This window comes from Pholis gunnellus (assembly GCF_910591455.1).
Source record: "Pholis gunnellus genome assembly, chromosome: 2".
Classification (NCBI taxonomy): Eukaryota; Metazoa; Chordata; class Actinopteri; order Perciformes; family Pholidae; genus Pholis; species Pholis gunnellus.
In genome coordinates this window covers 18,730,951-18,751,657 of record NC_136536.1, presented here as the reverse complement: position 1 = coordinate 18,751,657, position 20,707 = coordinate 18,730,951, and the positions used below count along the sequence as shown (strand labels likewise).

General features: G+C 42.6%; 1 protein-coding gene across 1 annotated transcript in view; it reads left to right on the top strand.

Moving 5' to 3' along the window:
- The first annotated feature begins 2,591 nt into the window (after positions 1 to 2,591).
- LOC306710198 (helicase ARIP4-like) overlaps positions 2,592 to 20,707 on the top strand; it is a 54,703-nt gene continuing 36,587 nt past the window's right edge. Inside the window, exons 1-2 of the mRNA XM_079178603.1 lie at positions 2,592 to 2,698; positions 19,289 to 19,458. Of these exons, the coding sequence (XP_079034729.1) occupies positions 19,335 to 19,458 (124 nt within the window). The 5' untranslated portion in view covers positions 2,592 to 2,698; positions 19,289 to 19,334. The remainder of the gene's footprint in view (positions 2,699 to 19,288; positions 19,459 to 20,707) is intronic.

Sequence of the window (20,707 nt, the reverse complement as noted above, 5' to 3'; positions counted from 1 at the left end):
AACGAATGTTGACGGAAATGTAATTGAGGAGAGAAAGGGGGCAAAAAGAAGAAGGGAAGAGAAGCTCGCACACCATTTTGGTGCAAAAAATATCAAGTTGCACAGTCATGAGACAGAAAACGGATAGGAGGGAATAGGAAAGAGAGGAAATGCATCAATAGTGGAGAAGATGGAGAAAGCCATAAATCAATGAAAAGACTGCAAGCAAAAAAAAGAGTGAGAGTAAAAAAAGAGACGCAGTCGGAGAGCCCTCGTTGCTTGGTGTTGTTTACGGAAATTTCCACAGCACTGTTGTACAGCGCTACCTAGACTGTGCTTGGCCTTTCAGTGAGAGTGCTGCTGATCTATGTGTCTCGTAAGGAGAGGAGAGCTGCCATTATGGACCAACAGCACCAGGACAGATGCTACGTTTCTCCTCAACAGAAATGCTTCACATTAATCCTATTTAACTGGAGCCTGTGTTTCCTGTGATCATTGTGGTCGCGCAGTTAAACATAACAATTGCTCATTTTACGATAAAAGCGACACAGATGTAGGTTTACATGTTGTGAAAATATATCGATATTTGCCTCCTGAGATTCTCCGTCTATTGCACTGCTAATGACAAGAGAAATGCACCGATGTAAAATATGAAGAAAGGTGTATCAGTTGTCAAGCATGGTCACCTGAGGGTTAAGTTTCACCCTCAGGTGACCATGCTCCTTTTATTAGTTTTTTTTATTTAGCATTTTTCTCAGGTTAAAAAGCACCCTAGAAAATAAAGATGGGGAAAAAAGTCTGACATATCGAATAAGCCTTGAACACACCTCCAATCATCGAGAGCCATAAAATCCGTTTTCTACATGGAGGTATACTTCGTGCCTACTTTGTGGCCATTTTGAAAATGTTGACCAGATTTGCAGCCCTGAATATTTTCACAATATATAAACCTACATCTGTGCCAAATGTGCCGCTTTTATCACCAAAAGCACAATTGTTATGTCACTTTTAACCTAGCTGCAGCACTGATAGGGCAACACACAGCCAGCTGCCAGTTGTACTTAAATCGATCAAATAATGCATTTACGGTGCATTAACAAACAGTTGACCATCTCACCCTCCTCAGTCTCACCCCTCTGTTCAAATTGCATAATCCAGAGTTATGCAAAGCACTGTGGACTGCTGGCCAATAGAGGGCACTGTATGAACGTGAGAACGAGGAATACAGTGCAGTACAAGAAGGTAAATGATAAAGAATGCTGCTGCATGTTTAGTCATCAGTCCAACTGCTGAGAGGTTTCACAACATCAGAATTAGTTAGTTTAACGTATAACATATTATGTATTCCCGCACTTTTTTCTTGTGACAATTTGAAAGAAAAAGTTGAATCTGATCTAATATTGAGAAAACATACAAATTGAAAAGTCTGCATAAAGTACTTCAACTGTTTACATTGAAGTAGGATTTTATAGTTATAGAAACCAGCCATTAGTCCATTCTTCACTCAGGACTTTGGCTGATTGAAGTATAAAGTATTTTTAGTGACTCTAACATGGACTGAATTGAATCTACTGCCCTGCCGTACATCTGAACCCAAGGCGGTGTCAATTTTCCTTTCGCTTACTGTAGAAAAATTGGTTCACTTGAATGGAATACAGCCAGTAGGCTACTTATCGTGAGTCACATCTGTGTTTGACAAGATGAAATGTCCTCCATGAGAGGGGTTTGTGGAAGTTATCAAAACTCCTTAAGGAACGATAAAAGTGTGGCCGATACTGCCCTTCCAGCTGCAACTAAACTAACATGGCAGAAGGAAATGTCAATGCAACACAGTGTTTACACTCTCAGACTGTGTAGAATGGAAAGTGGAAATTGTATAAACTGTGTGAGTAGACCTTCTGTACAGAAGATCACATATCATATAGTTATTTGGATAATGAGTAAAACCAGGTCTTCTCACAAAATCCATCCACGTATAAGATTTAAGGACTAATTATTTGTCTTATTTTGAATTTGACTTCTTTTCTGTGTGGGCGGTTACAGACTGTGCTCTAATGATCAGTCTCACTTTCCTTTTCGTTTTGTTGAACTTGTTAGGATGACGCGTATTTGTCTATTCTTATGAGTAGGCAGGAACATGGTGTTCTATCCGGCATAACTCCACCCGACTTGCACCTGAGCTGATGCCAAATGAGCCAGAACAATGGAAACGCCTGTGTCTGGGTGTGCAGAGCCTTTGACTGGAAGCTGTACTCAATAATAAATGTATTTATTTCATTTTTTCTATCAATAAAACAAGGAAATAGGACAACCTCTCAGAAATAAGTCAAAACTATAAAATCAACAGTATGTGCACATTACAAAAAGCTATATAACAGTGTATTATAATAATAATATTAATTAAACAAATATATATAGACAAAAAGAATATAATTAAAGCTGCACTGCAAGTTATCAAACACTAATCGACTCACAACTTGCAGTGTTCCTGCAGCTTCTGTGCGTTAAGTAACCCCTAACAGTCGGGATGCTCGTGCACTTCCGGAACTTTCGTAATGGTTTTCTTGTGCAGAGCGCATCAGCACCGACCCTCTTCTTCCAGCGAGAAACTGATGAATGAGTGGAAGCGGCCAAGCCCTGCCCAGCATCTCATTATTACTTCGGAAATAAAAGCTCTTTTTCACTCGGAGGGACTCGCTGAATAAACGGGGCACGGAAGGTGAGACATTGAAACCGGGTTTTATGACCGCGTGAAACCTCTGTTAAACCTCTTTTTTGTTGTTGTGCTATTCGCATTTTGCATGGCGTCAATTAGGCTGCAGACAATAGAGGACCACGCCGCACTTGTTCCCCAATGGTTCCTTGTGTCTGCAGCGCTGTTGCAGCCGCCTTCCGTGTCATGAAACGAGCGAGCACGCTGCTTTCTGTCTTTAAAAAAAGAAAAATTCATAGCAAGTCGTGACCGCGGCGGAGATTTAACCAGCGGGGCACACGAACAACCGACAACAGCTGACACATCTGCTGAAATGAATGAGCGCCTAATACTCTTTGGAAAGGCAGTGTTACCTAACAGCCGGTTCGGCGGCTTTAAAGGGCAAACCAAAAAATGGAAGTTGCTTATGTAAAATGTTTTATAAATTGAAGCTTAAATGTCAACTTAGGTGGTTTGGGGAAGTGTTTGTGCGAGGGACAGACGTCTGGAGCTCAAGGGGTTGCGGAAGCCCCAGATCAGGTCAGACGGGTTAAAGAGCAGACAGTGAGCCTCGGGGTGGTGTTTCGGTTTATCATGCGACCCGGTTAAATGGCGACTTTCAGCCGAACGCGTCCGTGGTTGTCGTAGTTACTACAGCTGTCGAAAAAAAACACGTAGCTGTCCTGGTGAATGCCGCTGAATGGCCTGTTCCCGGTCTTCCCTTTTCCACACAATTATATTAGTTCGAATCCCGTTAATATATTGTTTTACTTTTTAAGGTGCTACAGACTACTTCTACATGACACGCGTTTACCAAAAACAGGCTCCAAAGACGATTTATGTGTATTTACTAACTTAATTATTTCAAAGAAAAGGAAACTTGCTCCCTTCCTGTTTCAACACACTTAAACAACAAGTTAAATCCGGTATGTTTTGACCATAGACTGTATATGAGAAGGTGTTGACGCTGTAATGAAAAACTAAACAATGCGGCGTTCACGAGGACAGCTACGTGTTCTTTTCCTGTCTTCAACAGCTGTCGTAACTACGACAACCACAGACACGTTCGGCTGAAAGTCGCCAGTTAACCGGGTCGCATGATACACCGAAACACCCGTTTCTGTGTGTGTGTGTGTGTGTGTATGTGTGTGTGTGTGTGTGTGTGTGTGTGTGTGTGTGTGTGTGTACTGTTGACTCAGACTTAAAAGTATACTCCATTCATTTAATATTACACTCAGGTAAGACACTATTCATTAAAAAGAAAAATAGCAAAAACAATGCAGCAGAACCAGAATCCATTTTTTTAAAATTCCTCACGTTATTCTTTGTCAAAATATGGCACCTAAATTTCCCACGATGCAGTGTAACCCTCAACATTTTAGACAGAGATATAGGTGTGTTATGCTAGTAGCGGCTAAAGTAGCTTCAAGCAGCTACAAGGAAGAGACAAGGAGCGGGCTGCAGAGGTCTCGTGGGCTCACTTTTAAACTCCACACCTCAAGATCTACAAAAAAAATAAAACTTTTCAGAACTGTCACTGACTGAAGTGATGTCCCATCATCCCCCTGGAACCCCAAAATGCTTTATGCAACTTTTCACATAATCCCCAGAACCTGTACACAGGCTTTGATGTCTGAAATTGGTGGAGTTCCCCTTTAAAAACAGACCTGTAAGGTGTTCAAACATTGAGCCGTGTAATTTAATTAAAGGGTAGTTCTGCCTATTTTCAACCCGGTGGCGTAGTGTCTTAGCTACGCAAAGTTCATTTTACAGTCTGTCATTTACATTCCAACATGGTGAGGCAAGCACGCTCTCAGACTGAACCACAGGAAATGTGCATGTTGAGCTGCTCATAATTGAACCAAGTTAACAAACTGACTTAGAGGAACGCAAAAGTGTAACTAATAAGCTTAATTATGGCTGCATTCCATTCATGTGTGCCGGTACCACAGGGTTGGTATTGTGCATGCTGGGCCAGATTGCCTCTGTCTTCTCCCTCTGTGATGTACCCACTCTCCCTCTATGTACGTCAGTGAATTACATTTCCCAGAATGCCTTTTACAACCCCGGAGAAGGGTGTGAGCTCGTTATATCCAGGAGGAGAGTGTGATGCTGAGAGCTGCAGAACCAGAGAGCTGAGAAAAGAGAGTCATGCCCTTTAACACACGCGTCTTCTAGTTGTCAATTTGATGTTACTGTGGGTGTCGGAATATGTGAGTAAAATGATAGCTTCAGACATAAGTCCTCGTTTGATTTTGAGGGATCTGCAACAAAAATATATATTATGTTGTAGACTTGAAACTTTAGATAAATTGTCCTGCTGCACAGGAAACACATCATCTGTTGTCTTTGGCCATGTTATCTTCTAAAAGTCCATTTGGTGTGTTTTCCTTGAACTACTGGCAGTGATTTGGTAAAGCTCCATCACATATTGTAGCTGTCACTGTTGCCTTACAAGTCCTCTTTTGGAGGGAGTTTTGTAACGCTGACCAGGCATTTTGGTTCCCAGTCACAAAGTGTGATCAGGTTGATCGACCCGAGGCGGAAAGATTGTGTTCTAATAGTCTGAATCTCAGGCTCTTCTGTCTGCCTCCACTGTCAGCTGATGAAGCCCTCCCGCTCTCTTTCTTTTTTCTTTTTGATCATTCTTTCTTGCAGAACAAACGATGCTGCATGACGTTTAGAATGTGTTTATTGTCTGTGTGCTTTCTTCAGTGAAGGTCTGTCTGTCTTTGAACAACCTGGACCGCAGTAAGTGGTTGTCAAAGATTTATGTTTTTTGTGAACCCGGCCTCGTGATGGAGATATGTGTCGGTGTGAAGGTCACAGTGCACGTTTGCTTACATCAGAGTGTCCGGAATGCTCTGAACTTGAGGTACGTTAGACTTGTTGAAAGCACTGCTCACACACAAGTCTAATTTGCTCGTTTGAACGCCGGCCAAGGTTAGGTTGTTGGATTTCGGTCCCGTTTAGACCCATATTTTCTGTTTTTAATCCTGAAAGGATGATCCCAGAGCGCCCCTGTGCCACTCGTTTCATCCTTTCATCACTCCTTCAATGTGTTCCTGCCACCGAGCTCAGTCGCCCGCTGAGTACGAGAACAGAGCGTTCAGATCAGCCAAGGAGTGATGGACAAAAGTTGCACATATTAGTTCAGCCTTATTATACAGCACACTGCCACAACAAATTGGCGGTTTGTGGATATTCCGCGCAGAGCTTACACACGGACCCTCGAGTATACTTACAGACATGGAAACTTCAGCTCAGGTAGAGGACAACAGTTAGTTCTCACATTTCAGCAAAGAACGACGTCTGTGTGAGACAAACCGATTTTCGTTTTTTTCTCTAAATGTTTGGCTTTCATTCAGCTTGTTGCAAACCAAAAACCCTTTCGAAAAACATTTAGAAAAATGTGGCAAAGTTGTTCAGAACACGTCGGCCCTGTGTTGACAAGGCAATGTCTTATTTTGATTAAAGAAATATTCCTATTGGAGACAAACCAGTGAAAATATCATAAAAGATTTGCCTTGTGTGGTCGCTGCATCTTCATTTAAGAAACATAAATGATTTAACACAATTTTGTACACAAGGATTACACCACAGTTGTAAATCTCATGTTAAAAATGAACATATTGGGGGGGAAACTGAAAATATGCGCAAAAAATGTCTCTCAAAGACGTAAAATGAATGTGATTCAATATTCAAGATCATAACGTTAAGTAGGAACAAGCGAGTGCATGTGTCTCTCTAAGCCGTGCTGCCGATGAGGACGGAAAGGGAGCTTCTGGAACTCGCCGAACCCTACGACAGCGGGAAGGTTTCACCTTCCTCCTTTTGGCCACACAGTCTAAACCAGCGGAGCACAAAGGGACGGAGGAATGTAGGCCGACTGAGAGTCTGACCTCAGCAGCTTCTCATGTTTTAGTCATTCTTAAAAAAAAACCTTATGTCGGGAGTGATGGACGGCTGTGTGTCTGACCTACTAATACTTCACTAGTTTGCTTTCTGTAACTCTGAAATCTTTAATGGCGGAGGAATGTGTTGGCGCGGTCAGCAACTTCTAATAAGAGAGGCGGGGAATTTGGGGTAAGGGATAGCTGTTGTCCGTTGATGGTTTAATGGATGAATCCATCGGTTGTTTTTCAGCATCAACAGAACAGCCTTCTTTTGACAGAAGTAGAGGTCGTTTTTTTTCTATTGTATGCTTGTGTTTGTATTGTTCAAGGCATTTGTAAGTCTTGAGGGCACACACACACACACACACACACACACAGATGAGCGTCACACCCCAAGGCTCCGTGTGGGCTGTCAGCTGCAGTGAGGTAAATGACAGAGCACATGGTTGCCTTTTCTTTTGCCTCACAACTGTTTTTTTTCCCTTTTATGGAAAGATTCTACCAAGCCTGTGTTGTGGAAAATCCCCCCGTAATGCTGATGAGCTCCCTTCAGGGCCTCATCCTGCGGGGAATGCCTCAACTTTTAATGATTTAATGTCTTTCTCAAGACGCCAGCGCTCCTGAGTTATTCTCCGAGAGTCGAGTGTTTTTTATTGAAGAGTGCAAGCTTGTTTAGATTTGTCTGATTTGTATTCAAGGTCCTTCTGAGAAGAGTGTGTGTCTTTCTCTGGGCCTTCACGGACCTGTCTGCTCTTCTATCTTTGTGAGGAACAATAGAGTTCTAACTTGGGGAGGATGTATTTTTTTTTCTATGCATCACTTTTAACTGTTTCTACGTCTTATTCCTTCCAGTTTGGTACGGCAAATGGCTGTCAATACTACGATACCCATGAGCCTCAGCCAGTGTTGCTATGGACACAAAGCCAGCCAGATGTGCCGTTCAAATGTCTGACCAATTCAGAACAATGTGTTGTTGAACATAGAACCAAAACACAGCACCTCAGTCTCATTTACTGCTAACGAGTATTTTTAATATTGATTGTTTGATTAAAAAGTCAAACAATGCCCATTACATTTGCTCTGAGCCCAGGGTGATGTCATCATCATCAGTCCAAAAGAGATTAAATTCACTCATGAGAGAAGCTGGAGCTGCAGGTATTTTGGCATTTTTGTGTGGGAAAAAAACGATTAATTGATTATCAGAATAGATGCTGATTCCTTTTCTGTTGACCGACAAATCGATTAACTGACCAATTTAGTTTGAACACACTTCGAGGGGCTTTGGGGTTATGTCGTTTTAGGTCAGGGTCAGTTGCAAGTCAGTGACGGCCCTCTGAAGTATAGGAGGACTATCGTGGGTGTGTGTTTTTAGATCTGCTTTATGTGGTTTCTTGACCCGACTGTGTGACCTGAGTATTTGAGATTCCTGGAGACCCAACGTGTGTGTGTGTGTGTGTGTGTGTGTGTGTGTGTGTGTGTGTGTGTGTGTGTGTGTGTGTGTGTGTGTGTGTGTGTGTGTGTGTGTGTGTGTGTGTGTGTGTGTGTGTGTGTGTGTGTCTGGATTACAGCAGTTGTTCGTGTTGTTGTTTCATTTGTTGATGAGTAACCTCCGATAAGTGGCTCTCTCCTCTTACATGTGTACAACAGATGCATCTGTTATTGTTGACATTAGTCATTTGTTGACCAGTATCCATGGCTACACCTCATGCTCGTCTGTTATCCAAATGACAGAACTCTTGTTTGTGTGTGTGTGTGTTTGTGAGCGAGTGTCATGTTTGTCCCAGTTCTAAAATAACAGCATGTGTTGTTTGAGGGTCACGCATGTGAAAGCTGAATGGCGTGACACGAGCCTCCACAGAACATGCACCACAAAGGTGTTTGTGTCATAGTTAACTGTGAACTCTTATGTCATATCAAATATTCATGTGCAAACTTGATTCTCTTTGTACGATCTCTGTAAAGAAAGGAGTCCAATATTTGGAGAAACAAATGAGCAACAAGGAAACTTGCATCCACTTGAGTAGCTCAGATAACTGCTGAGTCGTAGCTATTTAACTTTGTTTTCGGGCCTTTTTAATGATTAAGCTCAGAGGTCAGAAAGGCTCGCTGCAGATACAAAAAACACGATTTCAGTAATGAGGGAGCTAAGAGTTTGGCAACTGTAGGTTTTGCGTGGTAAGACTTCAATATTTTAATATAACGTGTGTAATATAAGAACGACTGTGTTTGATTATTTTCATTATCGATTAATATGCAGTTTGCCACTAATCGACTTTCACTTCTGGACTATGTAAAAGATGTGAAAGTCTATAAAGACGAAGTAGCGACGGATCGTTAGAAACCTTAAAATGACTCTTGGCTAATGAAACAGTCAGCTCAGATGTAAACAAACACCTTTAACTCAACTGCAGACCTAAATGTTCTGTCACACTTTTGCTTATTTTGGTTCAGCAATCCATACTTTTGACACAATTGATTCTACACCATATATTTGATGTTTAGTGTGTCTGATAAACCTGAGAGAGGAGGTAAAAGCTGGAAGGGATAGATGGAAACTCTAAGATTGGATTTCTGCTAAATATTTTCTGGCTTGCCCACTTGATGGTGGAAGGAAATTGATTCCTGTTGTGAAAAACGATGGCTGGAGTCCATGAATCAGAATCAAAGATATTATTGATCAAAGTTCTCACTAACTTTTTTTTTCCGACCACAAACTTTGAGTTTTTACACCATCAGGGGAAAGGTGCCAAACTGCCATGTTTGAATGATCTCACTGGACTCTTCAGTGTCAGTGCAGTCGTCTTCTTCTCGGTGTCAAACTGTTTGTTTTGTACACAGGCAGAATAAGCTGAGGTTCAGGTGGGTTGAGCCGAGAAAACCCTTCCCCTCCGGTGTCCGCATGTGAACCCTAAACAACCCCGGTGAACCCTCTGAACCCTCCCTGATTGGCTGGAAAGCAGCCAGCAGCATCCAATTAGAGATCATCTTTGCACAGTGAATTCTGATCCCTCCCTTGCTGCCTCTCGGCCCCTCCCAGTTCAACTACATGGACTCAGGAGCTGCTGATTAAGTGTGTGGGCTTCTGCATTGCTCAAAGGCTGATTATCCTCATTTGATGCCGCTCAGACATCAGAACAAAAAAGAACTGTGTTTTGACTTAGAAGTCAGACAGTGGAGACACCAATTCAGTTCTTCTAACAGCTCCACAACAAGAGGTGTGATCACTGATGGGTGAGGTTTCCTCCTTTTCTTCTGCTTTGCTTTGTTAAACTGTGCTCTGATGCTGCAGGCCAAAAGGAGCACAGGTGGGCAGGGATTGGATATGACACCGTGGTGGGATTAGCCCGAGTCTTTACCTCCTTTTTTTTTAAAGTATTCTGTGAAGCGAGTCGGTGCAGGCCAGCATTGTTCACACATTCAGGTCACTAATGTGTGTGTGAGACCTCGAGTCCAAAGTGTTAAATGCAGGCCAATCCCGAATAAACTCAAACGCGTTGGTATTTACAAGTTCAGAGACAGAAGAAGAAAAACAGTTTGTGTATCTGAGCCCACATTACTGTCAGCAGGCTGCGGGTAGGAAAGACAAAACTGAAGCTAGAGCGACACAGTGTGGCATTAACAATTAGTCAAATAATTAGTCGATCAAAAACAACGTTGATAGTTACTTATCGTCTTTTATCAAGTAACATGACTAACACTGTGTCCCACTTACTTACTACACACTGATATCAAAGCAGGTCTTTTAATATGTTCCGTATTCACACTTTAAAAGTGATAGACTTTAAAACACGCTGTGTGCGTCCTAAATATGGCTTATTTCTGAGCGTGCTGTTGATGGAAACTATTCGCCCACAATGCAATGCACTGAGAAATGGAGGAGCTGCTCACACCTGGAAAACATCACAATAAATTGTGGGTAGTGGTGAAATGAAAATAATATAATTAATCTGGTGAAAAACGTACTTTTTCAGTGTTTGTGCCTCAACATGTGGGTATCTGGAGAGCAGACCAACCCACAAACTGTGAGTTCACACAACCCAGACTGTTTCTTTGGGGACTGCTTGGAAAACTTTCAACAAGCATTTCAGATGTGGCTCCCCTTCCTCTGTCACACACAGGCTTATTAGTCCACGGCTTGAGTACTATACCTTTGCAAAGGTGTCCTCTATCTGAATTGTAAGTCGCTTTGGATAAAAGTCTGCTAAATGACTGTAATGTACTATATTTTTCTTGCAAGCCAATCAGAACAGACTGGTTTTTTTTGGGGGGGAGGGAGGCTTAAGGAGACGGGCCCTAAAACGGAGCGTTTCAGACTGACGGTATTAGAATTCTTTTAACATTAAAGCATGAAAACATGTTGTTGTGGAAAGAAGTATGATCCTGGAAATGGGAATGAGTTTTTGGAAAGCTACTGCCGGTTAAACTTCACAAAGAGGCATCCAAATGTTTTTCTAAGTTGCACCTTGATCGACACCCGACGTCACTTTGTTAATTATTCTTGACACAAACTGCTGAAACAGTTTATTATAGAAGTAATATGTAGAATATGCTTCATGGATTTGATATGTTGTATGGATTTGAGACACAGTCTCTCTACTTCTCTACTAGTTTGAACACAGTCTGCCAATGCATGTGATGACATGACATTTTATTTTAAGCAATAAACAATTTGAAAACACTACTTTAATTCACTTAACAATTGAATGAAACAAGGTGCCTCTTCCTGACTTGATGTGCAGTCAGTAAAGCACACCCACAAACATGATTCTTAAAAGTCATGTACCTTCAACAGAATCAATTCAGTAATAAGCATTTGCATGGGAAAGCAAAAGAACAAGCTGCACTGACACACATTGGAGGAAGATGGAAGATCGTGCAAACACAGTGTGTATTTAAAGTGTGTGTGTGTGTGTGTGTGTGTGTGTGTGTGTGTGTGTGTGTGTGTGTGTGTGTGTGTGTGTGTGTGTGTGTGTGTGTGTGTGTGTGTGTGTGTGTGTGTGTGTGTGTCATGTTGCCTTTGAATGAAAGCAACCATTTGATTGGTTAAACCCACCACCATCACCGAACCTTCAGTATTGTGTAATTCTGTTACACAAGCGAGGGGATGTGATTCTAAGTCTGTAAGCCAGTCAAGTATAGAAGCAAGGTGTTATACAATATCTGCTTTCAGAGACACAAATTGAAGCGTTGTTATTCTTGCAAATGTCAGTTGACATCGGTGTCGTCACTTCATCATCAGACTGTCGGTGAGTTCATCAGAGGAGGAGACCGATCTGTTGTAAGTGGTTATAAATGAAAGGAAAATATCTCTGTGTAAAGCTAAATTGATCTACAAAAATGTTCGTTTTTATATACACATGGCAGGTACAAAGAAGAGCCTTTTTTTAAAAAACACAACAGCGAGGAGAAGCATGCGATCGACTGCTCTTGTGCGTGCCTTCATGAGTAAGTGTGCACCTCCGTGTCTGTCCACAGCTACTCTCGCATTCTGCTGCAGCAAACTGCATAATATTTTGGGTGGCCAGTTATCCGGCGCACGCTCAAGGGCCTCTCGTGGTTGTGGTGACTCACACTTTCTCAAAACAGCTTTCATTGCCTGTTTAATACTGCCTGCTGAGTCCTCACCGACCCTCGGGCCGGTAGGGGCTGCTAGTGATGACCCAGCTGAGACACAATGGGGGGAAAACAGTTTGCTGGCTTTTATTGTTTTGGACGGTGTGTTTGGCTAACAGCTAACTGACCTCGCTGTAAACACACCGCTGAGTACCTCGCCGCCACTCAGCCGCTGCTAAGCGGCCATACAGCTTGATGAATTTGATTTTGGCAAGATTGTGTGAAATGTATCATACAGACAACTTCGAGCCGATGGCTTATAAGTTGCCGCTTGTTTTTGAGTTTGAATGAAGTGCGTTTTACGACACCTTACAGCCCATTACTGTCTAGACGGGGAGTTAGCCAATGTTGGGTTGTATTCATTCAAGCACACAATGCAGCAGCGGTCATTGCAGACACCGAGATCTGCACTCCACTGAGCACACCTTTCTAGTTATTTTTTTCTAGCATTTTCTCTAGTTTCTAGCATTTTTTGGACTTCAACAGATAATGCTAAATCACACTTTTTAGGAAAGTTTGACTTGCAGTTCATGTCCCCCCGCCCTCTCGCGTACCCAGGTACCCAGGGTAGTGTGTGTGTGTGTGTGTGTGTGTGTGTGTGTGTGTGTGTGTGTGTGTGTGTGTGTGTGTGTGTGTGTGTGTGTGTGTGTGTGTGTGTGTGTGTGTGTGTGTGTGTGTGTGTGTGTGTGTGTTTTCTTTGTAAGTACTATTTTGGGTTTTCAAATCTTGAGAGACCAGGCATTTCTGAAAACTAAGGTAATTAAGGGAAATGAGTTAGTTTTAGGCTGAGGATAAGGAGCAAAGGAATGAATTATGTCATCAAAGGTCGTAGAGGTACTAACGTGTGTGTGTGTGTGTGTGTGTGTGTGGGAAGTTGGGAAAAAAAAGAAACTGTGTGGTGGTTTTCAAGCCGACTTTCAAGCTCTGAAATAGAGGGAGCTAGGAGTGGAGAAATTACAGTGCGTGTGTGTGTGTGTGTACACAATGTCCTTACAGCCTGGCATACATCTTGTACAACTTTTGTTCTCGTAAGCTGAACAGTGGCATTATTAGCCAGATCTTATGTAAGGCAGCTTATGCAACAGCTGTCTCCTCACTGCCCTCCTCCTTTATCATTCTCTCTCTTACTCGTTCTCTTTAAGGAGGTAAAGAGATAATTACATGGAGTCTTTGTCTGTGGGTGCATATATGAAGTATTTCGTCGATTTTAAATCCTAAGTAGGACACACTTCTGTGTAAGAATGGTCCTGTGTTATCAACCTAAATCACAAACTAGGGTCTGTTCGTTCACCAAATTGAGTCGCGTGGCCGTTAGGAGCATGTGACCGTTTGAAATGGACTGAATGCTTGGCTGCATGTTGCACAACGCGCTGTTTGGTTGTTTATTCATATTGAATGTGTCCCGTGTCCTAATTGTCCCCAGCAATACACCCACTTAGTGTGAAGTAGATCGCATGGACGGTTCTCAAGATATGCGAAGAACACAAACGCATACGTATGTATGCAACAACACATACGTATGTTCCTCGCTTTATAGTTAGTTATGTGTAAACTAAAGACAACAAAAGAACATTTTGTGGCTGTTGTCTGGGAAGAAGCTCTGTGAGAAGGTGGCTCCAGGTGAGCTATGGAGACAGTTCTTGCTACTGTAGCAAGAACTGTCTCCATAGCTCACCTGGAGCCACCTTCTCACAGAGGGACCTCAAAGTACCCGTCATGCATGCAGCCCAGAGCATTTTGCAGCATAACAAGGAGCAAATATAATGGACTGCACAGCTTGTTACTTCTAGTGCAGATTTAGCCAACTGATTAGTCAAAGTGCAAAATAGAGTCTGAAATCAACATTTCACTAAGATATGGACGAGATATTAATGTGGTTGCTGAGCCCGCAAGGAAAAATGGCAAATATTTTCAAATGTGAAGATTTGTAACCTTTTCTTATTGAAGACATCTTGAGCGCTTCAATATTATTTCAAAGACCAAACAATCAGTGAATGAATGAATTCAGTAATTGACAGAGTAACTGATAATGGAAATAATCAAGAAATTTGTACAAAAAATGCTGCAAATATTACATCTCTATAAAAAAATCTTTAAATTGTACTATTTGGAGCTTCAGTGGTTGTGTGCCTTGACATATTCAGAGTGGAACGTTCCTCATTTTGGGAGGAGATTCCACATGTAGCTGATCCCCTGCTGGGTCAGGCTACAGTGTTGTCCTATTTTTCTACTAGAGAATTTGAGGCCATCTTGTCCCCTCCCCCCTTTGGTTATGGGGGTGTTTTTAGGACACCAGACAGACTAGACCGCTCCCCCTCCCCCGTGCCTCTCCATACTCCTCCCCCTCCCACATCTCCTCCTGTCTTTGTCCATCTCCCCTATCATCCTTCATGCCTCCCTCTTTTTATTTGTGTACCCCCCCCCCCCCCCTACTTTTTATATTTTGCACCCATCAGCATCCCGTTTCCATATTCACTGAATTTAAATTGCTTCTCACTCTGTCTGGCCCAGCCCAAAGAAATGCTGTAGTCCATAATGCAATGTTGGCTGAATCAGATGTCCTTGGAACACCTCCTTGGCCCGCTGTGTGAGGTTATACAAGGTAAGATGGTGATGGGTGTAAAACACAGATGGTTTCTTCTTTTTTCAAAAGAGCTTGAATGTTATTGTAAGTTTGTGGTAGCTGCTTTCAGATGAAGGGAGATTTCTTTGAAAGTGTTGTCCATTCATCCCCCAGTGTTGCAGTTTTTTTGTTGTTGTACAGACCGTCAACAATGTCGCCCGACAGTATTACTGAACTCGTGACTACATTTTACATGAAATGCGTGCATGCACCAGCTTTTTTTTCCGCCCGCATTACAAACCAGTACATGCACGCATCTTTTCCTGTGAATCACTTATGTGCGTGGTGGCAATTTAATTCCCATTCTGTAGAGGTGGACCCTGCCAGTGACAATGACAACTACTCGAGGCAATTACAGAATGCAAATACATCGAATAGCTGCCGCTGAAAAAATGCTGAACAAGAAAAATGGGATTTGGTTTAATGAAAACCTGAAGGATTATGAGTTGTGAGTCATATTGAAATATGTTTGACTAATAAGCCATTTTTTCTTCCAAACTTGACAGCACAGACTTAACATTAGCCTGGTTGTTAATTAAAATGGCTGTAATAACACCTAAATGCTCCTCTGGTGTCATCTGACTTTTTCACTGTCTTGTTCGATGCCAAAACGACAAGATTCGCCGACGCTGCACCCTGTGGAGGTTGTCAGATCAGTGCAGAGCGGAAAGCAACTTATTGCGCCGTTTGTAGGTTTGTAAGCTCCTTAGTTAGCGTTTATGGACACAACGTGTCAAACACCTGCACAGAACAGTGTAACGCAATCCATTGCAACATCCCTGCAGTAAATCCTACCTTTGTGAAGCCTCGTTTTGGAACTATGTCAAGGATTTACACGTACTTCGGTGGTCATAAATTGGGGCTGTATTTTGTGGCGAATGGGTTTTTATTGCATTTCAACGTGTTCGTATAATCTTTCACACCCAGTGGACATCCTTCATAAAACTGAGTCAATACACAGTCTTGAGAAACGCTGAACGTAATCTCCACAAAAGCCCGTAGCACGGGATTGTGTTATAGTGGTCGTGCGTCATGTCCGCCTCCAGGTCGTTAAAAAGGTCGTCTCAGGTAAGAAGAAAGAGAAACGAGAGTCTAACCTTCATGCTGCTCCAACATGGAGCTGCTTAGAGCAGCTCACATATACTGTATGTTACGCAACTGTTATTTTACAGCCCTGAAGGCCTGACATGAACTGAGTTGGCCTGCATTCCCCTGGTGTATAAAGTTACATAAAACCTGATGGCGATGAATGAAGCGGTTTTTGGCTGGTCGTGACTTCCAAAGTAATGTAAGCTAATAACACGCTGTACGGTGTGTCGGCGGGACTTTCATGTGAATGTTTTCTGTACATTTTTAAAGGTACAGTTACAGTAGTACCATCTGCTCCGGTACCCGTCATGTTTTTAGCAGTGACCTCTTGATGACAGGTTTTCCACGTCGGTAACAAGATAGTTACTCTGTTGGGCTTTGAATGGCAGCCTTATACATAGCTGCACAAACAGTATGGTCCCAAGTAACGGGCGCACAGAACGGCCCCCGAGCCAACGTCTGCAGCCAACACTTCCCTGGCATTTAATGCTGCATGAGAATTTCACTGATCCAAGAACTGTATGTGCTTGTTCCCAACAGCGTGTTCTGTGGCTGATAACGTGATAACAGTGTCTGATGCTTGGGGTCTTTGTGAGGAATCGGCAATTAGAGGGGGAACCCTCAGTGCTCAGTTTGTGATATTATGTGCAGGCCTACATGATGACGTTTTACCAACTTATGTGAAGACCAAGAAACAACAGCAATTGTTAAACGCTTGTAGTTCAAAGGACCTCTTGCAGTCACGTGAATAACAACTGGCTTCCAGAAAATAACAGCATTTGTTATCTATCAAAAGAACATAAACTTATATTTAGTATTGTTGAGGGATATAGTGCCATGGTTGTATTGCCACAAAAAAGGTCCTTGGGAGGAGGTTGTGTAGGATGTTTGGGTCGCACAGAGCAACTGAAACCACAGGTCATGTCCTGTCATACAGACAATAAATGAGGTGAGGTGGCAGATTGCAACCAACTATACACCCACTCTGCTCACCCCTCCCCTTTCCAGGTGTTTTGGAGAACGACGGGGGGCCTTTCAGGTAATGTGAAAACGTGAAAGGCCCCATCTAGAGCCAGTGTTTGGTTTATTCGTTTAGGGCTGCTGTACGACATGGCGGTTCTACAGTGCAGACTTTGTGAAGAGGAAGATGAGCGGCTCGTCCTAAGCTCATGAAAACGCAACGATTCTTAGTCTCAGGTGATTTATATAAGGACAGCATAGTTATGAATATTATATTCCATTTCTGCCAAAGTATCCCCCACACTGTTCCCTTAACTGAAGGTGTTTTATTACCTTAATCCAGGGTAGGAAACAATGAAGAATAAGATGAAACTTAATGAGAGCATGATGACTTTGCTCTCCAGCTTGCTGCTATCATGTGACATACACTACGGCCGTAAGCAAAGCTCCAAGCAGCTCAGAAAACACTCACAGAGGGAGAGTGAATTCATTCTCACAGGTAGACATTACTCCACTTATCTTTACATAACTAATGGTTGAGATGCTATATTGTGCTCTGAATAACAAATAGAGAACCTTTTAAATAGATTCTGAGATGTTATATACACATCTCTCTACATGTCTATGTTTTGGGAAAAGTGAGTTCACCAGGTGTCTTGGTCGTAGTGTTGTAAAACCGCTCCGTCTGGCCAATAAGTCAACTTGGCCGGAGCTACGTGTTGTGTAATCTGCTGAGTAACGTTATGCAAGGTGAGCTGGCAGGTGATCAGAGTAAACCTTGCTGCGATGCCGAGTGGGAGCGCACATTACTCAAAGCCTTTGTTTTTAACCAAGCGAGACAACTAAGGCGATAATTCTTGTTTACGGTGGAAAATGTAGGCCAAGGACGTGTTTCACCGTAACTCGGGAGGTTTTGTGATTTAGACATTTGTCTCCTTCGAGACAATGCATCGAGAGTCTTGTTTTCTAAATGGCTCCGAATTTCTGTAATGTTGAATGACATTACATTTTTGTGTTCCGTCGTACAAGATAATGATTATGATTGCTGTTATAGTGCTATAAAACTAAAAAAAGGAAGAAAAGAAAAAAGGTTTTTAACGGATCACTGCTGATAGTGAAGGAGTCTGTGGTTTGAGATTATGATTGTCTCACTCTGGCACACAGAAAAAGACTGGGAGTAATGCGAATGTAATTGTCCTGCTGCTAAGAGATTGGTGCTTTATAAGTATCCCAGGAACTCTTGAGAGCTCTCTCTCTCTGTGGTTCATTTCCCTCTTTCCGTCGGCTCTACAGCTCTGTCTTTCATCTGCAGGTTGTGATCTTTATGTCTCTCACAAATTACCTTTTTATATGCTCCTGATCTGCCTTTTAGTAAATTCAAAACCTTGGAGGTTAACTAAAAGAATTTGCAACATTTCCCCTGGAGAATGCACACCTTATGAGAATAGACTCAAATACTCAATTTTGAAGTAACTTAAAATTTCCTAAAATGACAGAATTCCCGACAGAACAGGCACGCGCTGCATTTTGCAGCATTGAGACTTTTGCAATTTACTTTTTGATGTTTGGTCCACATGTCAATGATGCAGGTTAGGGCACTTGTGCGGCGTGGCAGCTGTTCAGTATTTCTGAAATAAAAAATGAGAAGTATATGATACCAGAAGACTAGATCTCAGCTTTAACTGCAGACTCATGGCACACAATACATGATGTATATTACCCCCCAAAAACTCCCTCCTTGATTTTTTTTATTTAATGCAAGTACATTTCAGTGATGTCTTGTGGCCATTCAGTCCGCCGTGGTGTGTACCTGCAGCAAGGGTGTGTTTTACCAGACAGAAAAGTAAACACTGAAGACTGAACCACCTCTTGTATTTTGGCGAAACTTAAGTACTTCAACCATGTTGGATTGGGACATTAAGGCAAGAGGAATTCTTAATCCTACAAATTCAATTCCAATAGCAGGTCACTTGTTATGTATCCGAACATAATAAGTGATGGCACAAAGTAAGGAGGGGCGTGTGTACTTTTTTAGTAGTGCTATTAGCAATGTTAGCTTTGAGCCGCCGTCGACATGTTGAGAGCTGTTAAGAGGCAATGACAATGCTCCCAATGTCGGATTTAGCCGTTAGCTTCATATTTAGCCACGCAGGCTGCTAACGTTAGCTAGCGCCCCTATTGCCAAGTATCTGTCTCACACACTTTATAAGAGTGTGCTGCTAGTTTCAGATTATGCAAAATCACCCTGTGATACCGTATCGAGGGCTTTAGAGTGAGGATAAAGGGGCAAAACGTTCTTCTCACGAGAAAAGCCAAAAACCGCCAGAGGAGGAAGTCACTTACTGCACATCAAAAACCCATTTTTTTTGTCTGTCTGTGTGTATATCTGTGTACTTGTTGATCGATTCATCCACACGTGTACCTTTTTTGTTTCAGGTGTGTAGTGCGGCCATGCTGAGGTAGCAGCAGCCTGCAGGTCAGGATGTCCGCTGAAGAAGAGGAGCGTCTGAATGGGAGGAAGAGGGCGTGCGAGATCGGCCACGTCACTGATGAAGACGAAGACAACGACGGAGATGATGATGATGAGGAGGATGAGTGGATACCTGGTGAGTCGCAATGCTCCAAGTACTAAAACACAAAGGATTATGGGTAAGAAGAGAGAGGTTGACGACTGACGAGCACGATGAAACTAATGGAGGACTGGCCATAGTTTTGCTCCAATTCTTTCATTGTTTGCGTCTACTGTTTGAAAGACAAAGAGCTGTTGGAACAAACTGCACCAGCGGCTGTACCGTCCACATGTGTGACCAGACGAGCTCTCCACATCAGCCTTTGACCTTCTCTCCTCCCTCAGGAAACAGACTCCTCTAAACTCCCTCGTCTCCTCTCACTTCTTCTGTTGCCAGTATTTGTTACATAACCCAATGAATCATCATTGGTTCTATTAGACGCTGTGTGTGTGTGTGTGTGTGTGTGTGTGTGTGTGTGTGTGTGTGTGTGTGTGTGTGTGTGTGTGTGTGTGTGTGTGTGTGTGTGTGTGTGTGTGTGTGTGTGTGTGTGTGTGTGTGTGTGTGTGTGTGTGTGTGTGTGTGTGTGTGTGTGGGGGGGGGGGTCTCTTGCAGTGTGTTTTTGTGTGTAGGAGACAAGATTTCAAGTTTGTTTGGATAACTAAAACGGCGTCAGTCTTTGGATGACTTTGACCTCATTAATGGGAAAGAACAGCCTGCGGTTTTTTAGTATTTCAAGTTTTTAGGCTTTGAAATGTGATGAGAGGGGCAGCGCGATCAGAAAGCACCTTGTTGACTTGACGTCTAAACATTTCATAAACAATGTACCATAGTAACGTTCCTCCCATGTGCTTTTTCAGTTGTTGTGCAGTAAAATAAACCTCAAGTTCTGAGGTTTTTAGGCGTGAACTAAATGAGATTAACTGCAGAAACAACAATCGTCCTTGAGTGTAAAATCTGCCTCTTCCATTTTATTTAGTGTTAATGCTTTTACTCGTCCACTCGTACTGTTGTCTTTATGAGCAGACCTTGAAAGAGAGGACATTTTCTGTGGTGTTCACTTCTTCAAAGGTCTGTTTGAGGATTACGATCACGCTTTAAAGTTATAAGTAGGTAATCATGGTAAAGGAATAGGTCGTGCAATTATTGTTACGTAAATGAGGGCCGTAGTCGTACCCTGTCCCGGTCTGTTCCATCACTCCATAGAGGATTCTCAAGCTTATTATAAAAGCCAAACACCCTGCGCTTACAAACAATCACAACAGCCGTGTTTCTTTCCTCGTCTTTTCCAGGATGTCTGGAAGTAGTTCTGCGCAGTATACAGGTTCTTCACTTCCTTTGCACACAT